Source organism: Carlito syrichta, unplaced genomic scaffold (genome assembly GCF_000164805.1).
Source record: "Carlito syrichta isolate Samal-C Ts95f unplaced genomic scaffold, Tarsius_syrichta-2.0.1 Scaffold124319, whole genome shotgun sequence".
NCBI lineage: Eukaryota > Metazoa > Chordata > Mammalia > Primates > Tarsiidae > Carlito > Carlito syrichta.
Genome location: NW_007068415.1, coordinates 337,720 through 357,381, shown reverse-complemented (window position 1 = coordinate 357,381; position 19,662 = coordinate 337,720). Strand labels below are relative to the sequence as shown.

The 19,662-nt window shown below is 33.8% G+C and overlaps 1 protein-coding gene across 1 annotated transcript in view; it reads left to right on the top strand.

The window, feature by feature from the left end:
• CACNA2D1 (calcium voltage-gated channel auxiliary subunit alpha2delta 1) overlaps nucleotides 1-19,662 on the top strand; it is a 395,813-nt gene that overhangs the window by 352,353 nt on the left and 23,798 nt on the right. The window contains exons 22-27 of the mRNA XM_021707777.1: nucleotides 3,206-3,282; nucleotides 5,306-5,366; nucleotides 13,868-13,965; nucleotides 17,483-17,570; nucleotides 18,584-18,646; nucleotides 19,342-19,445. Coding sequence (XP_021563452.1) covers nucleotides 3,206-3,282; nucleotides 5,306-5,366; nucleotides 13,868-13,965; nucleotides 17,483-17,570; nucleotides 18,584-18,646; nucleotides 19,342-19,445 — 491 coding nt within the window. The remainder of the gene's footprint in view (nucleotides 1-3,205; nucleotides 3,283-5,305; nucleotides 5,367-13,867; nucleotides 13,966-17,482; nucleotides 17,571-18,583; nucleotides 18,647-19,341; nucleotides 19,446-19,662) is intronic.

Here is a 19,662-nt window from a genome sequence, read left to right as displayed (position 1 = left end):
TGTCTCTTGAGAGGTGATATCATAATAAAACAAAGTATTAGGGCACTGTGTGGGCATGTGCCCTATATGGGAATGTGCCCTATATCTTTGTTGTTAACTGAACATATTCTCAGAAAACTGCATAATTTTGACTCTGACAATGTGATGGTTGGTCCTACTGAAGTTATAAGGGCTTTGGGGGTGTTTTCAATTCTTCTTGTATCATGCTTGAATGTGTTTCTCATTGTCTCACAAATGGCTCTCTACACTTGATCTTTTTCCTCTTGTACCCAGTGATAATACACAGTGTGGGCTAATTAATGTTATTTTCTGGAGTTCTCAAAGTAATATCACTCCTTGTTGACAAAATTTTAGTCTTTTCTCATTTTCATCCAGGTTAAATTTGAACTTCCAAGACTGATAGTCACATCACACATGTCTGGCCCATGTGTCTAGAGGAGCCCTGTCATTTCTTCCACTTCCATCACCATGCATATCAGTTTTCCCTGAAAAGGCCCTAGTTTCCCCACTTTTGCCTGCTTTCCTCACACATTACCTTTCTAAGTCTCTAACTTTCGGCCAGATTAAATCTACCTCTATTATAAATACTTTTCTGAATCTCTATGCAAGTACATTCACAAATGACAATTTAAAACAAAATACTACATCTAAGTTAAAACGAAAAATGTGATATGCTTTTTTAATTAATGAGGTACAAAATTTCACCTGGGGATTTCTATCTCCTTAAGCCTTGATTCCCAAAGGTACATATTTTGAAACACAGTAATAAGTTATTTTAATAGAATGCGTTCTCTTTTTTAGGGAAAAGTTTACTTTTATGGAGATAAATGATTGAGTTGAAAAGTGTGTTATATTCTATTTAATTCAGTTAACCATGTTTATGTGAGTCATGAAACATTGCATAGGCTCTACCATCCATCTGGCGGTCACTTTATTGAACTTTAATCTCTAGGAGGAAATAAAGCTGTCTTGGTCTATTGGTTTTATATGGAGAGGGACAGCAAACATTGTGTGTAATAGCACAATTGACTAGGAATGTTCATAAAGATCTTATCTCACTATGTGTTGAAAACAATAACTTGGCTTGAGATGGACATAATTAAATTAAGTATAACTATATTTTCCTATAGACTGGATTATAGCTATTAATAACAACCTAAGACTTGTAGGCCAACAAAATATATATTTGATATGCCAATTTTAATACTTCTGTTTTGTTCCTCATAGGTTACCACAATATTTTTTATGATACATGAGATGTAACCCAAGTTTACAGAGTGACATTTTAACAGTTGTATGATATAACGTTATCAGTTTTAATTAGAAGTTTCTCTTAGCAGTAAATGCTGATGTGGCAATAAAAATGTCCTAATTTCCCTTGAGAAGAATTTGTAGTAGACAATCTTCAAATGCTCAGTAATTCTGTTCCACATTTTGTAAATGGCAAGTGAATCATGAAAGGTCATCTTGCTGTCAGACTGATTGCACTGCTTATTTTAATTTTAATCTCTGCCTCCACTTGAAGGAAGTTACCTATAAAATGAATATAGAAATTTTCATTAAATCTACATAAGATTTTATTTCCTGACCTTTCCCCATAAGGAAAGTCTATGAATTACTTAATGATGGAGAAAGATTTGGGAATTGAATGCAACCAGCATCCATTCGTTCATGTTGCTATCTTTACTGCATAATTAAGTTGTGGCAAATAAACCCTTGCTTTTTTTCTCTCTTCATAGAATGAACTTTCAACACTTATAGTTATAAGAAGGAAAATCTGAAATTTTATATTTTGTCCTATTCTATATTGTTCATAAAATTATGTAATGAGATTAGGGTTTGGATATCCATCCCCAAAGTTGGGGATACGTGAGGATTTAAAAGATCAGCAAATACCTGGAAATACTAAAAAACCTGGAAATGCATACGTTTTCCTGTGTATTACTGAGATTTGGGCTAAATGTTAAACGTGAATGCTGAATGTTTCAGCTGAGCCATATTGAACAAGTACTGCTTTTGAAAGTAATTGCATTGGGCCTCTTAGAGATATTCTCATGTTTTACACCCACTGCTTACAAGGTTTTTTCTTTATTCAAATCATAGCAAAGGTCATTTGCAACTGCACATGTGGATATATGATAATTAGCTATATCCTACATTGGTGTATCAGTCAGCAGGACCATAGAGGAATTACACATTTGCAGTTGTGTTATTGGAAAGTGCCTAATATTCTGATATCTTTTAACGGTTCTAATATATCATGTGTTTTAATTGACTGACAGTTCCAAAATAAGTAAGGTTACCTGCTTTTGACTTTAAGCAGTCAAGGCAAGGTTTAATGACAGGCTTATCTGGCATTCTTTTTGACTAAAGCATTCTAAATTTGACCTAAGATTTGCACTGGAACTTTTCTCCAGTTGGACATCTACCATAAGACTAGAGTAGCCCATGACTCTAAGCTACAAATATATTTCCTGTTGTGCCTCATAACAATCTTGCAAATAATATGACGTATTTACAGTAAATGAACTTAAAGTTAAATGCTGTGAGTTGGTTTACTATTGAATAAGAATGAATGGGATGAGCAAACAATTTCTATTAGTGCTATAAGGGAATCTGAATTTGCCCACTAGCAGACACTAGGCAAGGATTAGAGTTTTAGAATAGTAGGTATTTAAGCCTTCAAAAGAGTATGTTTTAGATGACTTTATGACTTGTACTATAGTAATGGAAATAACTATTCTATTTGTATTTTTAATAGTGCCTGTTTTATATAAATACTTTAACACTAAATATAATACATCAAGGAGGGGGTGACCAGTTTGTATGATGTATTTACTTCATTTAAATATACCCCTAATGTTCTTCAATTTTTGTCAAAATTCAAAGTATTTTAATATGATTTTCTAAAAATATAGTAGAGGGCCATGTCATTCCTTCCTCAGCTAATTCATGGATGTATTTAGTAGCTGATTTTCCACATATCTCTTCTGGTTTCCTACAATGTAGAGAGTTGGATGATTGGATGGCAAGACCGAAATTAAGTACTCTATTTGCTGAATGCATTTTCTTGTCAAAGTAATATGTCTTTTCCTTCCCATGAGGAAGATCTTTGGATTTTCCCATGAACTTGATGTGTCCTTTTTTTTAAGTTATGTTTCATTTTTGTTTGTTTGTGTTTATGCTTCTCTTGTTTCTATTGCAGTTTGGCCTTGGTATTACCAACCTACAGTTTTTACTATATAAAAGCCAAAATAGAAGAAACAATAACTCAGGCCAGATGTAAGTACTGTGAAAGTGACTTCAGGGTCTATTTGTTATCTCCTATTATCAGATGTTTAAATACGTCTAGATTTTGGAATACCCAAGGCTTCTTATACATTTTAGTAGGTGTTACTACCAAATCTACAGCAATGATTCTAACCCATTCCAAACATGCAAGGAACAAGAAATATTCTACATGGATAGAATATGAGCAGGTACTCCAGTCGCCCTGGCAGTCCCCACCCCCTTCCCTGCCTTGCTATGTGCTCATAGAATCATTGCAGTGCTGTGTCCTCTGTTGCTGTCGATTTAAGGGTCTGCTAGCTGGAGCAAAATGTTTCATATGCTTATTATCAACATAGTCTCTACTCTCATGGCACTGTGCTAGTAAAGCTTTTCCTTTCCTTTTTCATTCATTCATTTATTTATTTATTTATTTGCATTTGAACAGAATAATGTTGTGCTTCACATCTTCTACTTTGTTTGAATAAATTAAATTGCACTGATCTTTGGCTTTGGTTTGGTGATTAACTTTCTTTTCATAACCCTCGTTAATGTCTCAGTGATGCATATATATTACTTTTTTTTTAGCTTTGTTTGGAATGTAGAGTAATTATTAACACTTATGTGTATCTCAAGTCATTGTTAATCTTTGTTTTGGATGACTAGATTTCGTAAAGTAAAATGACCATCATATCCTTTGCACATGGCTCAATTAAATTATTACTAATAACCTAAAAATTTTCTGTCAGGCTGAAGTAAAAAATAAACAAAAACACCCCCAAAATATATGTGTATCTTTTACATCTGACCAGAAATTAAACTGTAGTTTCTTTTTGTTTCTCTGTCGGGTTTTTTTTTTCTTTTTCTTTTTCTTTTTTGCTCTCCACAGGCCTGGTGTTCATAGTACGTTATACATGGTACATTTGTATTGCCACTTTCACTTGATAGATAGGTATGATGGTCTTTTAACAACCAGCAACTCTGCATGAGCTAGTTCTTCACTTGATAATTGAGGGGATAACTAGTGAGTCTGATGATTGGTCAATGCTTCTGTTTATAGGCTGACTTCATTGGTGTTGCACCTGCATTAACCACTTTGCAAAACAGACACTTGAAATAACCACAGTATAGAGAGGTCATATAGTCATAATTGACAGGACATCCTTTTCAGTCTTCAAAACTATGTCTTTTTTCCAGACTACAGCTGTACATAAATGAACCTTTGATCTATGCACAATATTTTTATTCAACAAAGTCATTGAATAAAATATTGTTTGTGACCCCCTTTGCTTTACCCTCTTTTTTTTGTTTCCCTGCTTTCTCTTTCTGACGGATTTTCACAGCAAAAAAGGGCAAAATGAAGGGCAAGTATTTTCTTGTTGCTCAATTTCTTTCTGTTTAGTACACTTGACATTTCCACTGATATTTCCGTTCCTATTGGATATGATCTTCTGTGCTTCTCATTTGCTAAATTTTCCTCCATGGTCACTCAAATCTTAGCAGCAAAAAGGGGGAAAGAATATGCATGTGTTTTCATATGCACCCTGATTCATGTTCAAGCTTTTTTCTTAGACTTAAATGCTTTTGTTTTTTATTCTTCTACTTACTAATTCATACCTAATATGAAGAATGTAACTAATTCACTAAAAGGCACTGAGTTTATTAAAATCACTTTTATCATGATATTGGTAAACTTGTAATAATGGTATTTTAAATAAAGTACCTGATGTAATATTTATATCAATTTTTAAAATATTTGGTTATGGTAGGTTAGTAGATGGAAAAATTATAGACAAAGTTTTTCTCTGACATAATAGTTGCAATTAATGTTATTAAGTTAATCTATGTTATAATTTTATTACTATATTGGGAAGCATTGAGGACCTTTCAATTCATTGGTATGTTTCAGTTTTAGGGTACATGTAGTCTATAATTTTTCCTGTTAGGTAATCTTTCTAATAATGCCTTCTTGTTGTCATTGAATTTCAGGATATATACTCTGAATTGCTTATCTAATCCTGTAATATTATCTTTGCAGATTCAGAAACACTGAAGCCAGATAACTTTGAAGAAACTGGCTATACATTCATAGCACCAAGGTTGGTTTTGTTTTCATTTTTGTATAACTTGAATCCACGGGTAAGCCTTAATGACAATTAAAACTGGAATAATATCTTGTCCATTCATTTACTCATTTAAATACTTAGTGAGCAATTACTATGTGCTAAGCAATGTCCTGACCTAGGGATACAGTGATGAATAAGATAGATGTAGGTTTTGTTCCTGTGGAAGAAACAGTGCATTCAACAGTAATGAAAAATCATGTAGTTGCACCTGTGAGTATATATACACAAAAATATGTATCACATGCATACATACATGAATAGTTATGAACAAATATACGTGCATTTACACACATATAGTTAGAATGCCAAGATCATAATAGATATTTTTAAATACTATGACACAACTTCTCAAGAAAACATGTATATAGTGACACTCCCTAACGTAACTTTTCAATTGATCATCATTTTTCTCATACCTAGTTTTATTTATCTTGCATGTAATTCCCTTTCTCTAATATATGTCTTCTATTCCTACCTCTATGTTCTTGTAATAATTTGCAACTATTCAATAAACCAACAGTGATCTTTATTTTTCTCAGTTTTTTACTGCTCTATAGCAGACATATGTAATTTAGGCTAAATTACTTTTAAAAAATGGACAACAGAGGCATAGATTTTTAATTGTTTATACTTTCTAAACAGTTTATTCCAAGAATCTGAAGACGACTCATAAAAGTTGTTCTGAATTACTTTGCAATTTTATTTCTGCATGAGAAAATTTCTGAATTCTGTTTCTACTGAATTAGAAACAGAATTACTAATTACTAAATAGGGTATATATGTTTTTATAGCTCTTTGAGAAATCTCTCTTAACAAAAGCATATTCTTGGCTCTGCCCTTAAGGAGCATCTCTTGCTTGAATATCCTTCAGTGTTTGACCCTGCTGCTCACTTCCTCCTTAGACGTTCTTTGCCTCCTCTTGCTAGAGGACTCACTGTTCTGATTTTCTTACTCCCTCCCAGGCTGCATATTCATAGTCTCTTTCATTAACTTCATTTCTTTTGCTGTTCACTTATGAGAGTTCCAATTTTGCTGTTCACCAATGAGAGTGCCACAAAGGATGCTGGCCTTGGCTCTCTTATCTTTTTATCTGAACCTACTATTAGATTGTAGGTCCCCCATCTAGTCTCTGCCTGAAGGTTAGGGTCATGGCTACCAATAGTATATTGTGGCCATAGAAATTTAGAAACAAAAGAAGACATAAATGGCTTATGGATATTACAGTATAATATAGGATGAAATAATATATCCTTTTCTAGGCTTTATGTCTACCCTACATATTTCAATATGAGGCATTCATGTCTTATGGAACCCTAACAGGAATATCTTTTCAGTGTGCTTCAAATTTGGTATCTCCTAAATATATGTCCCATTTGGAAAGCTCTCCCATGTTGCATCAGTAAAGAAAATGTCATCCTTTCAATGTATAATCTTGAAACCTGTTAGTTATCCTTGACCACTCCCTTTTCCTTGTTTCTAACTTCTCATCAGTCAGCAAGTCTTGCCAAGTCTGTCTTCTGAGTATCAGGTATATGTGTCAATCGCAACTGCCTTTGCCCTAGGCCAGGTCGCTGTCTTCTCGCACCTAACTGCTACAGCTGCCTCCTCATTGATCTCTTACTTTCATATTTCCCTCTTACTTCCCAATGCTGTCTCTGTTCTGTAACCAGAGAGAGTTCCTGAAATGTGAAGGAAGAAAGTCATGTTTTTTTATCGGCTAAATACTAACCAATGGCTCTGTACTGTCTTCACCATAATCTGTACTTTATCATAGCTTTCAAATTCCTGCCCCCAGGTTTTGGTGTACCAATGTGGTCTCCCATACTCTAAATTAGGGGGCATTAAACTATAGCCTGCAGACTGGCTGGCTGTTTTATACATCAAGTTTTATTGGAAGACAGAGACGTCACCTGTTTATGTACTTTCACTACAAAGGCAGAGATGAGTCAGTCCTTGTGGCATACCTTATGGCCCACAGAGCCCCAGTCATTTACTCCATGACCGTTTGGGAAAAGTTTTCCTATTCCTTCTCTAAATTCTAGTTCTCTCAGTTCCTGAATGCACTGGCTTTTTGTTAGTTTGTTTTGTTTTTCTTCACCTTCTTTCTTCCACTAGTTCTTTTTCCTATTTTGGACTGTGCACATAACCTATTCCTTCCCAAATCCTAACTTCAAAGCTCCTTGATCTGGGAATTTCTTTCCCATCTTCACTGGATTATGTATCCATCCTGACTGCTCCATAGAATTCTGTATTTCTCTTATCAGAACCTAGGTCACATTTTACTTTATTTACTTTTCCTCACCAGAGCCATGACTGTGTCTATTAGACTTACCATTCAATACCCAATATCAAAACCATATAACACACAATAGGTGCTAAATAAATATTTGATCACTTGAGAATCTATAAATACATAAAGAATATTTTAAAAAATAATAATAATACCTACAATCTTTTCTTTTTTTAATTTTAAAGATGTGGGATACAATTCAGGATCAAGTATACAAATGTTCATTATGCAGCTACCCTTGTTGATGAGGTGAGGCCCCTGCAGATTCCCACTACTGCAAATCCCACCTCCTCCCCCTTCTCCCCCGCTGCCAGTTTCCAGTACTGCCAATCCTTTTCTTTTAGTATTATGACGATTGTTCAAAATCCGCTATGAGTGAGCACATACTATCTGCAATCTTATTATCATTTTTTGGATACAGGTAGCTTTGAGTAAATTTAAGTTTCTTTGAGTTGCTCTGAGCAACTTTAACTACTTTGAGTAATGGAATAGTAAACCAGCTCTAACTAGAAGGAAGAATATTCTCAATATCCAGGAGAACATTAGCTAGAAAAGAGCAGTGTCCCTAGATTATCAACACAGCAAAAATGTGCGAAGAGATTGAAATGAGGCCTGCTGTGCTGGCAAGACTCTCTTTCCACCTGAGATCTGTGATTTTCTCTGGACAGTGTCTTCACTCATCAGACCATAGCAGACCATGTAGATTAGCTTTCTGAACTTCACTATAATGCAAGGTGGAAAATAGGGTAAAAGTCCAGGTATTCGTAGAGAGGACTAATATATCTCCCAATTCTAATTCATAATTCATAGATAATAGGTTTTGTTTAGATCCCCAGGTATTAGCATGTGGACCATTTCTGTGGCCTAAGTCACCTTCTACATTCTTTTTCTTTTAAACAATTCAAAGATTTTAAGTATATTTACTTATATGTACAATCATTACCACTGTTAATTTTAGAACTTTTCATCATCCTAAAGGAAACCCTGTGTCCTTTAGATATTACCTCCCCATCCTCCTCCTTCCCTCAGCCCTATGTAACCTATAATCTAATTTCTGTCTCTATGACTGTGCTTATTCTGGACTTGTGATAAACTGGATCATAAAATACATGACCTTTTGCATCTGGCTTATTTCACTTAGCATAATGTTTTCAAGTTCATCATGTTGTATCATGGCCTTTTTTTTTTTTTTTGACTTGGAGTCTCACTCTTGCCCAGACTGGAGTGCACTGGCACGCTCCCGGCCACCGCAGCCTCAACCTGCTGGGCTCCAGAGATCCTTCCGCCTCAACCTCCCAAGTAGCTGGAACTACAGGCACGCGCTACCATACCTAGCTAATTTTTTGATTTATTGTAGAGGTCTTGCCAAGTTGCCCAGGCGGGTCTCAACCCCGCGGGCTCAGGCAGTCCACTCACCTCAGCCTCCAAAGCGTGGGATTACAGGCTGAACCACTGAGCCCGGCTATCATTGCTTTTTTATGACTGACTAATGTCAATAAGCTGATTGGAAGACTGGAAGATGCCTGTGTGTTTAGGGGAGGAGAAAATACCTGAAAGGGGAGGAAATGTAGCACAAATCAATGAATGTCCACCTCTGTTAACACATGTCAAGCCCTTTCTATGCTTGATATTTACTGCTCAAAACAATTCTATAGTAATAAATTTGTATTATTCTTTTCCACAGATTAGGAAACTTTTACAGACGCTAAATAAGATGAGATTTGAATCCATTTTCTTGCTACTCCAAGGTATAATTATGTACCTTGAATATGTAAATGCTAAGGGATCTCAAATCCTGTACATCTGAGTAAAATATTTCTGTAGGGGAGGTTTTCTGGAAAAGTGAGCATTGAATGTGTATGTATGCAGAGTTCTAGAAAACAAAGTGATAGAAATTTGGAGTGAAGAAGGAAACAGGGAGAAGCAACAGAAATTGTATGATCATGCAGTTTTCTTTTGTCACTGTTACTAAAGAGGAAACAAAAATGTAACAAGCTCTAGACCAAGACTGAGTTGTTTCCCAGATCCTCTTGTCATGGCTGTGACTCAGATTCTCTGTAGGTCAGTTTCTTTATTTGAAAAATGGTGGCTGAGTTTGGTGGCTCAGCCTGTAATCCTAGCCCTTTGGGAGGCTGAGGTGAGTGGATCTCCTGAGCTTGTGGGTTTGAGACCGGCCCAGGCAATTTGACAAGACCTCATCTCTACAATAAATCAAAAATTAGCCGGGTGTGGTAGTGTACACCTGTAGTTCTGGCTACTTGGAAGGCTGAGGCAAACAGATCTCTATTGCCCAGCCGGTCTATGGTGGTGGAACTGCTCTCCAGCCTGGGTGACAGAGTGAGACTCCAACTCAAAAAAAAATAGTAATACTGATCTTACAGAATTCTTGTAAGCTTTAAATCAGATAATGCATGGAAAGTATATCTCATAGTAAGATATGAGTTCTAAGTAAGGATTAGTTATTATTTTTTGTAATTGGAGTAGGAGGTAATAGTAGTGGTATGATGAAGAGTGTTCTTTAATAAAGGGTGCTAAAAAGCTGTTATTTAAAAATAATTTAAAGAAAAAAAAGCCTACAAATTTTAACAATAAACCATTTTTGTTAATTCCTACATAAATTAAGCTCTTTGATTCCGATTAAAAATCAGTGTTTTTAGTTGCTGTAAATCTAAAACTATTACAGAATGGAAAACTTTGAGAATATAGATGCCCTAAGAGGCATAAAGTCTCATGGATGAAAAGTTAAAACACAGATTAGTTTTGCCATCTTTCTTAGGTAATCAGAAATTAAAATCTTAGAAAGAGAAACAAATAACAGTATGTGATAATCTATAGTTAAATGCTAATTTGTGGTGTATTATCTATGTAAGTGTTGAACAGAATGAGAACAAAGGCACTTTCATCATTTACGAAATTTCTAGTACCAAAAGTTTCAAAGCCATTTAAGTTTCAAAGCCCATTTGATCAGAAACACAAAATGACCAAAAGAGATTATAGCATTCAGGTCCTGAAGAATTTTTTAGCAAATTGAAGTTTTATTGGATGTTTAAAGTCATCTGAACATTTCTCCACCTCATTGCCTCACTTTCTCCAAGGAATCTTTCGCTAGAAGCAATTAACTGATGTGCATTGCATATACAATTGGTTTCTTTTAGAAAAACAATGCCACATAGAAAGTATATCAGCAAGGTCTTCTGACATGTCTCAGCAGTTTTGGTGACCACATTTACTTTGCCAACCTCTGCCATGGGGTGGTTCTTTGGGGACAAGAACCTAGAAAATGTTGATGATCTTGAGTTTCAACCTCCAGCCCTGGGATGTATAATCATGAGGCTGGTTGGTAACCAACATCAATGCTGTCTGTCTAGCCACACATTCACATTTCAGATATTTTAATTAGACGCTCCATTATGCGTGGTTTTCTGTTGTCTTTCGAGATCATTCTTATTACTAGAGAACTAATCCACTGACACAGCATTCAGAGTTTTCTAACTTTTGCATTGTTTAAAGTTATTTCTACTTTTGTTTCCATCCTAATTTAATATTTCTTCTACTGGTAGTTTTAACATTTTCATTCCTTTTACTGTACTAAATATCAGAAGGCAAATGATATCTTTAGACTACTTCAAAGTTGAGTACAACTCAGGCAGCAAGAGTGAAAAATGTGATGTCTAAATTGGTCACAGCCATTGCTAGGCTATTGCCACTGCTGTTACCTTACTAGACTGTGGTATAGCCACGTGCTCTTTGAGCTATGGCTGTTGCTGTTTCCTGGCTTTGACCCCCTTCCTTACCTTGGGGAGGTGAATCTCCTCTTCTTTATTTCTCTCTCTAATTGACTTTCTAAATAAACTATATTTTCTAATCTAAAAAATTAAAGATAGCCGGGCTCGGTGGCTCAGCCTGTAATCCCGCGCCTTTGGGAGGCTGAAGTGAGTGGATTGCTTGAGCCCGTGGGTTCGAGACCCGCCTGGGCAGCGAGACCTCATCTCTACAATAAATCAAAAAATCAGCCGGGCGTGGTAGCACATGCCTGTAATTCCGGCTACTTGGAAGGCTGAGGCGGAAGGATCGCTGGAGCCCAGCAGGTCGAGGCTGCGGTGGCCGGGAGCGGCCACTGCACTCCAGTCTGGGCGACAGAGTAAGACTCCAACTCAAAAAAAAAAAAAAAAATTAAGATAAGTAAATTGGTCACAAGACCAGAAGTTGATTGGCAGAGGCCAAAGTTGCTTTTAACTTGGGGTTTTATGGCAATAAAAATTGACAAAGTCAAAGTTCAAAGTGCAATGTTTGTTACAACCTAGTTATTTATCATTGTGAGCTTCCTGTATTTATGCTGCTTTATATTTATTCTGAATTTCTAAAACACTTAGGATTGCAGTTCCCAAAGTGAAGTTTGTGGAACCCTATGGGTTCCATAGGCCCTTTCAGAGGATCCACCAGGTCAAAGCAATTTTCTAACTAATATTAAATGTTATTTTCTATTTCAGTGTGTTGACATTTGTACTGATAGCACAAAGGCAATGGTAGGCTGGTACCTTAGCATAAATCAAGGCAGTAGCATTCAAGTGTGCTAATTGCCATTGTAATCCTCACTGCCAGGTACCCGTATGAGGGAAACAGAGACAGTTTTACTTTAAAATATCATTGACTGGTCGGCTTAGTGGCTCAGCCTGTAATCCCAGAACTTTGGGAAGCCCAGGCAAGTGAATTGCCCGAGCCAGAAGATTCGATATGAACCCGGGCAACTTGGTGAGAACTTGTCTCTACAATAAATTTAAAAAAATAAAAATAAAAACTAGCCGGGTGTGGTAGAGCACACCTGTAGTTCTGGCTACTTGGAAGGCTGAGGCAGAAGGATCACCAGAGCCTAGCCAGTCAACATTGGGGTGGTTGTGAGTGTGCCACTGCCCTACAGCCTGGGTGACAGAATGAGACTCCAACTCAAAAAAATAAAAATAAAATAAGATAAATCATTGACTAAAGCAGTAAGAATTATTAATTTTTATTGATGCTTTCTCCCTGAGATTATGTTGTAATTTTCAATGTGATAAAACTAGAAAAGTATTCTGTGATTATTTGAGTTGGCAACTGAACTAGGTACTTTTTCCTTTTTTTAAATAAAATATTATTTTACATGAAAGATCAAATGACACGAAATATAGTTATTCATAGTTGGATACTGGGCAGACATTTTCTCAAAAATGAATTAAGTGAGTTTTTTACTTTGAAGAGAACAACAGGGAGTGTTTGTTGCCAATGATAAAATCTAAGCTTTCAAACAAAAATTAGAATTTTTAGAAAGTTTTATACACTAGTATGAGCATGACAGCTTCCCAGTACTTTCAAAATATCCGGTGAGGTCAGTGGTGATATTATTTAATAAATGTAATTTTTTGATATTGCATAATGAAATGTGTAATCATTTGGAAGTTTTGAACATTTTTTCTGAATAACCAATTGATAATGTTACAAAATCATGTAAGCATAAAAGATTGAACTATATTATAAAAGAATACAAAAAGTTTATTAATACTGTTTCAGAGTCCATATTGCCACTATCAATAAATTATAAATCAAGTTTTGGTGTTTTGTAAAAAAAAGAATAGCCACATATCTGGGGGGGGGGGGAAACAGTAAAATAATCGTCTTTTTTCTAAATGCTTATTTCTGTGAGTACAATTTTTTTTAATGTACCAAAGCAAAATCTTGCAGTTGATTGAATGCAGAGACATATGTCTTCTATAAAGTCAGGAATAAAGATATCTACAAATAAGTAAAACAATACTACTTTTTCTATACATTTTAAATACAGCAATTTCTCATGAAAACATGTTGATATGTAATGAAGTTATTTTTAAAAATATTTTAATATTTTTGTTTTAATTGCTAGATGAGAACTACAAACCTACAGTATGCAATAATAATAGTATAAGTACAACAAAACCTAATGTTTATTGAGCACCTATTATCTGGAGACCAAATGTTTAATATACATTATCTATAATCTTCACCACTTACTGGCAAAATATTGTTCTATCATAGGATGAGGAAATGGAGGCAACAAGAAGTTCAATGGCTTGCAAAGTCATATAGCTAATTAGAAACAAAAGTGTTTCACTTCCTATGATTACCCTGTAAAGTTTTATTTTAATGAAATATCCCAAAACAATTTTTTTTTCAGAGATTACTGCAATGACCTTAAGGTATCGGATAATAACACTGAATTTCTTTTAAATTTCAATGAGTTTATTGATAGAAAAACTCCAAACAACCCATCATGTAAGTATACATTAATTTGCAATGACTGCTTCAGTGTGGTTATATTCAAAGTGATCAAATCTTGGTCCATATTTTCATATGTTATGATAATCATATTAGTTTGTAGATGTGTGGATTTATTGATTTACTTTATACATTTTAATAGTAAAATGTAACAATTAGTCTTTAATTTTATATATTAATGAAATATCATTTCATTCTTTGGGAAATCAAGTTTTCAAAGCAAGGGAGTGGATAACTTGCAAATGGTTAAGTGTAAATTGGGTATGCTCACCTTAGCTCCTCAAATGTAGGACATTTAATTTTGAACAACTTTTTGAAGATTTTTTTTATAGCACTAGTCTTGCTATATAAAAGAAAACATGCCACACAGTTTTATAAATTTATTTATATTCTTAAATTTGTATAATGAGTTTTAATATGGGTAGAATAAAAAGCAAAGTAAATATATATATCACTTAGTGGTTTTCTTTCTGACATTGTATTTTGATCACAGTTAGCTTCATATTTTAAAAAAATCCTTCTGTAATTTCCCATTTTAAGAGTTAAATCAGATCAATAACAGAAATTTTAGTAACTAGTTTTTAGCCATTACATTTGTCTTTCAGATACATTTTCATCATTCTTTGAGACTTCATAGGAATTTAAGAATTCTTGGCTTTTAAACAATTAAAAATCTAGTTTTATCTCCCTAAAATATCTTACTTGTTATGAAAGTACAATGCAAATGGGAAGTAAAATTTATGACAAAATTTCCCTTTGTATATATAATTTTTTAAAAATTAACTTCTCTCTCCTCTCTTCCTTTGTTCTCCTCTCTTTATTCGTTTTCTCTTCCTTCTCTTCCTTTTTAAAATCATTTCCTTTTCTATCAGAAGGACTAAACAAAGCACTTTGTCATTTATAAAAAATAAAAAACTCTTCTTCTTAAAGGTAGCTCTTAAATTTCAGTTTATTGCATATGAGAAGAGATAAACTTTCCAGTGCCTCTACTTAGCACTGGAAGTAGCTAGTGGCTCCAAAGAGCCACTCTGAAAACCTGTCATGGCAACTAAAGTCTTCATTAATCATGCCTGAAAAGGATAATTCCAAACCTTTCTTCTGTGAGCTCACTGGGACAGAGACAGAGCCCTCAGTTTGTCATTGTTTATTTCCAATTAATAAGTAATAGACATTCCCGAGAGAACTGAAATAAGATTGTTGAATATTCCTTAATTGGATATCAAAAGTATGTAACACTCTCATACTTCTTGTGAAAATAAGTTTGTTATAAATGTTTGTCTTAACATAGATAATAAATCTACAGAACACCATGAAAATTGGAATTATATCTTTGTTCACTGCTTCTAGTCCCAGGGAAATATATATATGTTTATACAACATACTCTCAGTATAATCCATATTGTTGTCGTCTGTTCTTCAATCTCTTTCTCCATTTCACCTCACTTTTTATCAGCCTCCCCCATAATCCAATAGTAATTGTTTGAAGTGATTATACAACAATGTGAAGAATTGAGAATTTATAAAATTTTTAGTTATAAAAAATAACTATAAAATTATTTCTATTTTCCTATGATAGTGTTATATATTATAGAGTTTTCTCAATTATTTCTTTATCTTATGTTATTAAATAATATGTAGAACTAACTTTGAAATTGATATCAGTAATTGAAAGCTGTGCTGTAAATCAATTTTTCTCCTAAAGGGATGCAGTCAAGTTTAATTTTTCTGTAAAGGCACTTAATCCATTAGTGAAATTACAATTATCTCCTGATGTAAAGTAATTTATCAACTTTCCTAAATGTTTATGATATAGAGTGGTTTCTTCATATCCCCATGTATTTATGTACAATGGCAAAGGCTAATACTAACAATTTGTTTATATATTGTATATAACCAACTTCAGAGAGCATATTTCAGGATGCATTTTAGGCATAATGAAAATATGAATAAAATTATAAAATTACTTGCACCATTGATTTATATTATAAATTAGAATAATAGTCTTATTTATTTTGTTTTATCTGAAAGAATTGGAGACAATTAAAATATATCATTTAATTTCTTAATGAACTATTTTTTAAATGATTCAATTTCTAAAAAATATAGTAAAACAGATAGTTCCTAGAAAAAAAATGATGTATGCTCCAAATATGGATTAAATTGATCCTTTAATCCCAGGTAAGAGCGACATTAAATTAAAATAACTAAAATAGGTCAGGTGTGGTAACTCGTGCCTGTAATCTCAGCACTTTGGGAGGCCAAGGCAAGAGGATTGCTCTTTTTTGGGGAGGCTGAGGCAAGAGGAGTTTGAGACCAGCTTGAGCAACATAACAAGACCTCATCTCTGCAAAAATCAAAGCAATTAGCCAGACATGGTGGCATGTGCCCATAGATATTCCCAGCTACTCTGGAGGCTGAGGTGGAAGGATTGCCTGAGCCCAGGAGGATGAGGCTGCCGTGAGCTGTGATCATGCCATTACACTCCAGCCTGGGTACAAAATTAGATGCCAACTCAAAAACAAAACAAAACAAAAAAAGATGATGAAAATGTTTCCAGCCTATATCATTCCACCTCTTGTGGTAATAGGACATTAAGTCCATGTATTTCTTATCTGAAAAAGAAATTTTATCATAAATGTGAAATTTCAGAGTACACATGTAGATTATTTCAGAGCTTCATGAACTTAGAGAAGAGGAACCAGGAGAAAAGTAAGAAGGCAAAGTTTTTTGTTTAAGAATATATATAATTGACCTTTGATCATCTTTATTTCCTCAATTACTTTGACCTTGGGCTAAAATCCAATTCAATTATTCCAGAAATGACAACCTGAAGCCTGTGCTGTTTGATCAGTACCACTAGATTTTAAAACCAGGCTTGGAATTGTGCTGGTCTGTGGTAGTTATTCTGTTTCTTGTCACTTAATATGTAGCATTAAATTTTTCATAAAGTCAAATTTAATCCCCAGCTTATCCTGTGTTCTGGTATTTGGGATGGAGAAGAATTCAAATGCCCTTTCTTAAAAAAAAGAAAGTGAAAGTAGATGGTGTCTATCTGCTTAATGTTTTTACTTATTTTATATATATATAAATTTTATGTATAATATGTACATGTATATTATATATATACATAATTTTATGTATATATGTATATACAATTTATATATACATAAAATTGCCCAAGAAATGATGATGGTGTGTCATTACCATACTAACTTACAGAAAGATACAACAAAAAAATGAAGACTGTTTCTTAAGATGGTATTTTTCAGGTATCTTTTTTAAAAACGTTACAAAATAATTTGCCTCGTTTAGAATTGGCTTTTCTTGTACTAAATCTATCCAAATCATGAAAAATATAAGGCAAAATGAACTTATAAAAAATGAATATGGAATATATTGTTAGATTCATAGCAATATTATCCACCCTAAATTGCTTTTAGAAATAGAAAACTTTTTATTATTATAATTAAAAAGTAATGTGGGTATAATTGAGGATATCCTTTTTCTGTGTTAGGTAACACTGATTTGATTAATAGAGTCTTGCTGGATGCAGGTTTTACAAATGAGCTTGTCCAAAATTACTGGAGTAAGCAGAGAAAAATGTAAGTATTTTTTCATATGCATAAAAATATGTATTTTGCATTTCAGTTTATCCTCCCCTGTGGAAATTGGGTATGGGATTCATAAATTCAAAGTGTATTATTTACCTTTAATATAATATCTCAGAAAATAACTTGACAATTGTTAACGTGTATTTTCAGTTGTGGGTGTATTTTAGTACTAATACCTGCCATTACTCAATTTTATATTTAGATACACATCAGTGTTAATAAACCAAATTACATAGACATGTTTGTGTGTTTCTGTGTTTATGGTAAAATAAGATTTCTAATAATGTTTAGTTGTCTTTCTAATAGCACCACCATATATCCAATCAAGAAATCAAGACATTGACTATGATTCTTATTTATTCTCTTCTCCACCCAATTGCAATCAATCACTAAATGCTAAACATTCTCCTAACAATATTTTCCTTTCTGCTTCATAATCAAGGTCCTAAGAACTCTTTCCTAAGAAATTGTAGCAACTGATTTTTCTGCCTTTAGTGTTTTTCATTCCTTTACCCACAGCTCCCAGTCCCTTTTCCACACAATTCACACTTGCCAGAATCTTACTTCTAAAATCCAGTTCTGATTTCAATATAATGCAAAGCTCTGTAGCATGGGATTCAGAATCATCCATGGACTGACCATGAAGAAGTTTGTACTTGAAACTTATACTTCCTACTATTTGTCTATTTTTGCCTTGTGCTTTTTGATACCACATACCAGCAGTCTTCACAAACTTTCGCTTACACATAGTCTTTGCTCTACAAATGGTATCTTCCTGCTTTCTCTGTCATGCCTTTTTGCTCATATTCCCTCTTCAAAATGCACTTGCATGATTATTTCTTATGAGATGCTCTCCTTAAGCATCCTTTCTTTGCAGACTTATATTGTAGATATTTCTAGTATAGTTGTGAATCTGTTGATATATATAATTAGGCTTCCTTGCTTGATTTATCTTTGTATCTTAAATTCAGTAAAATATTTCCTTCTTTTGTCTTCTGTTCCAGCAAGGGAGTGAAAGCACGGTTTGTTGTGACTGATGGTGGGATTACCAGAGTTTATCCCAAAGAGTGAGTTTAAATAACATCTGTAAAAACAAATCCATTACAAAAGACTGCATGCACCAAGGATCTATATATTACTGTATAAGAAAACCATTCTTCAAAGATCAATCAATGTTTATAGATGAAATTGAAGTCATTATTTAAAGTATTTATTGTCATTATTAAAATATTTCCTTTATCTGATATTATAAAATTTTCTCATGTTATATTGCTTGTTATATATATATATACTTACTACAAAATATAAAAGATACATGAAGAGATTTTTCTCTTTGTGAACACAAGCTAAACTAGTTAAATGAACATAATGTTTATAGCCTATTGGCAATATCTGTGTAGCTTGTTATTTTTTTCACTGTTTTTTGATACACCTTATTTCTGTTTATCTTCAGAATAGTCCATGAAGTAGGCTGAGTAGGCATCAAGGATTACTAATATCAATTGACCTATTAACTTACTTGTCCTGTTACCTGAATAGTAAGCAGTGGAGTAAACAAAAGAGTCAATTTTTCTGATTCTTAATATAATGCTATGTTGATGTATTGCTTAGAAATGGGTAGCAGTTACACTATTAATTGCCACTAACTTCTTTAGACATACCTGAGATGTAGGCATCTTTATGAAGCTCAGCAAGCCACAAAGGGAAAAGTGAGTTATCAGGTAGTTTAAAGAATACAAATGATGAGCCATTTCCTCCTTAGGGCTGGAGAAAATTGGCAAGAAAACCCAGAGACATATGAGGACAGCTTCTATAAAAGGAGTCTAGATAATGATAACTATGTTTTCACTGCTCCCTACTTTAACAGTAAGTATTGCTTTGGAATTTAGCTTTTCTCAATTCCTTTTTAAAAAATAAATAACTACTACTACTATCTGCTTTCCCCCAAATCACTATAGTTTATGTTAACTACTCAAAATACTCACTATAGTTTATGTTAACTACTCAAAATAATAGTCATTATTAAGCACATAGTAAATGTAAGACGTTAGAAAAATAGAAAAGAAACATTCATTTCATCGAA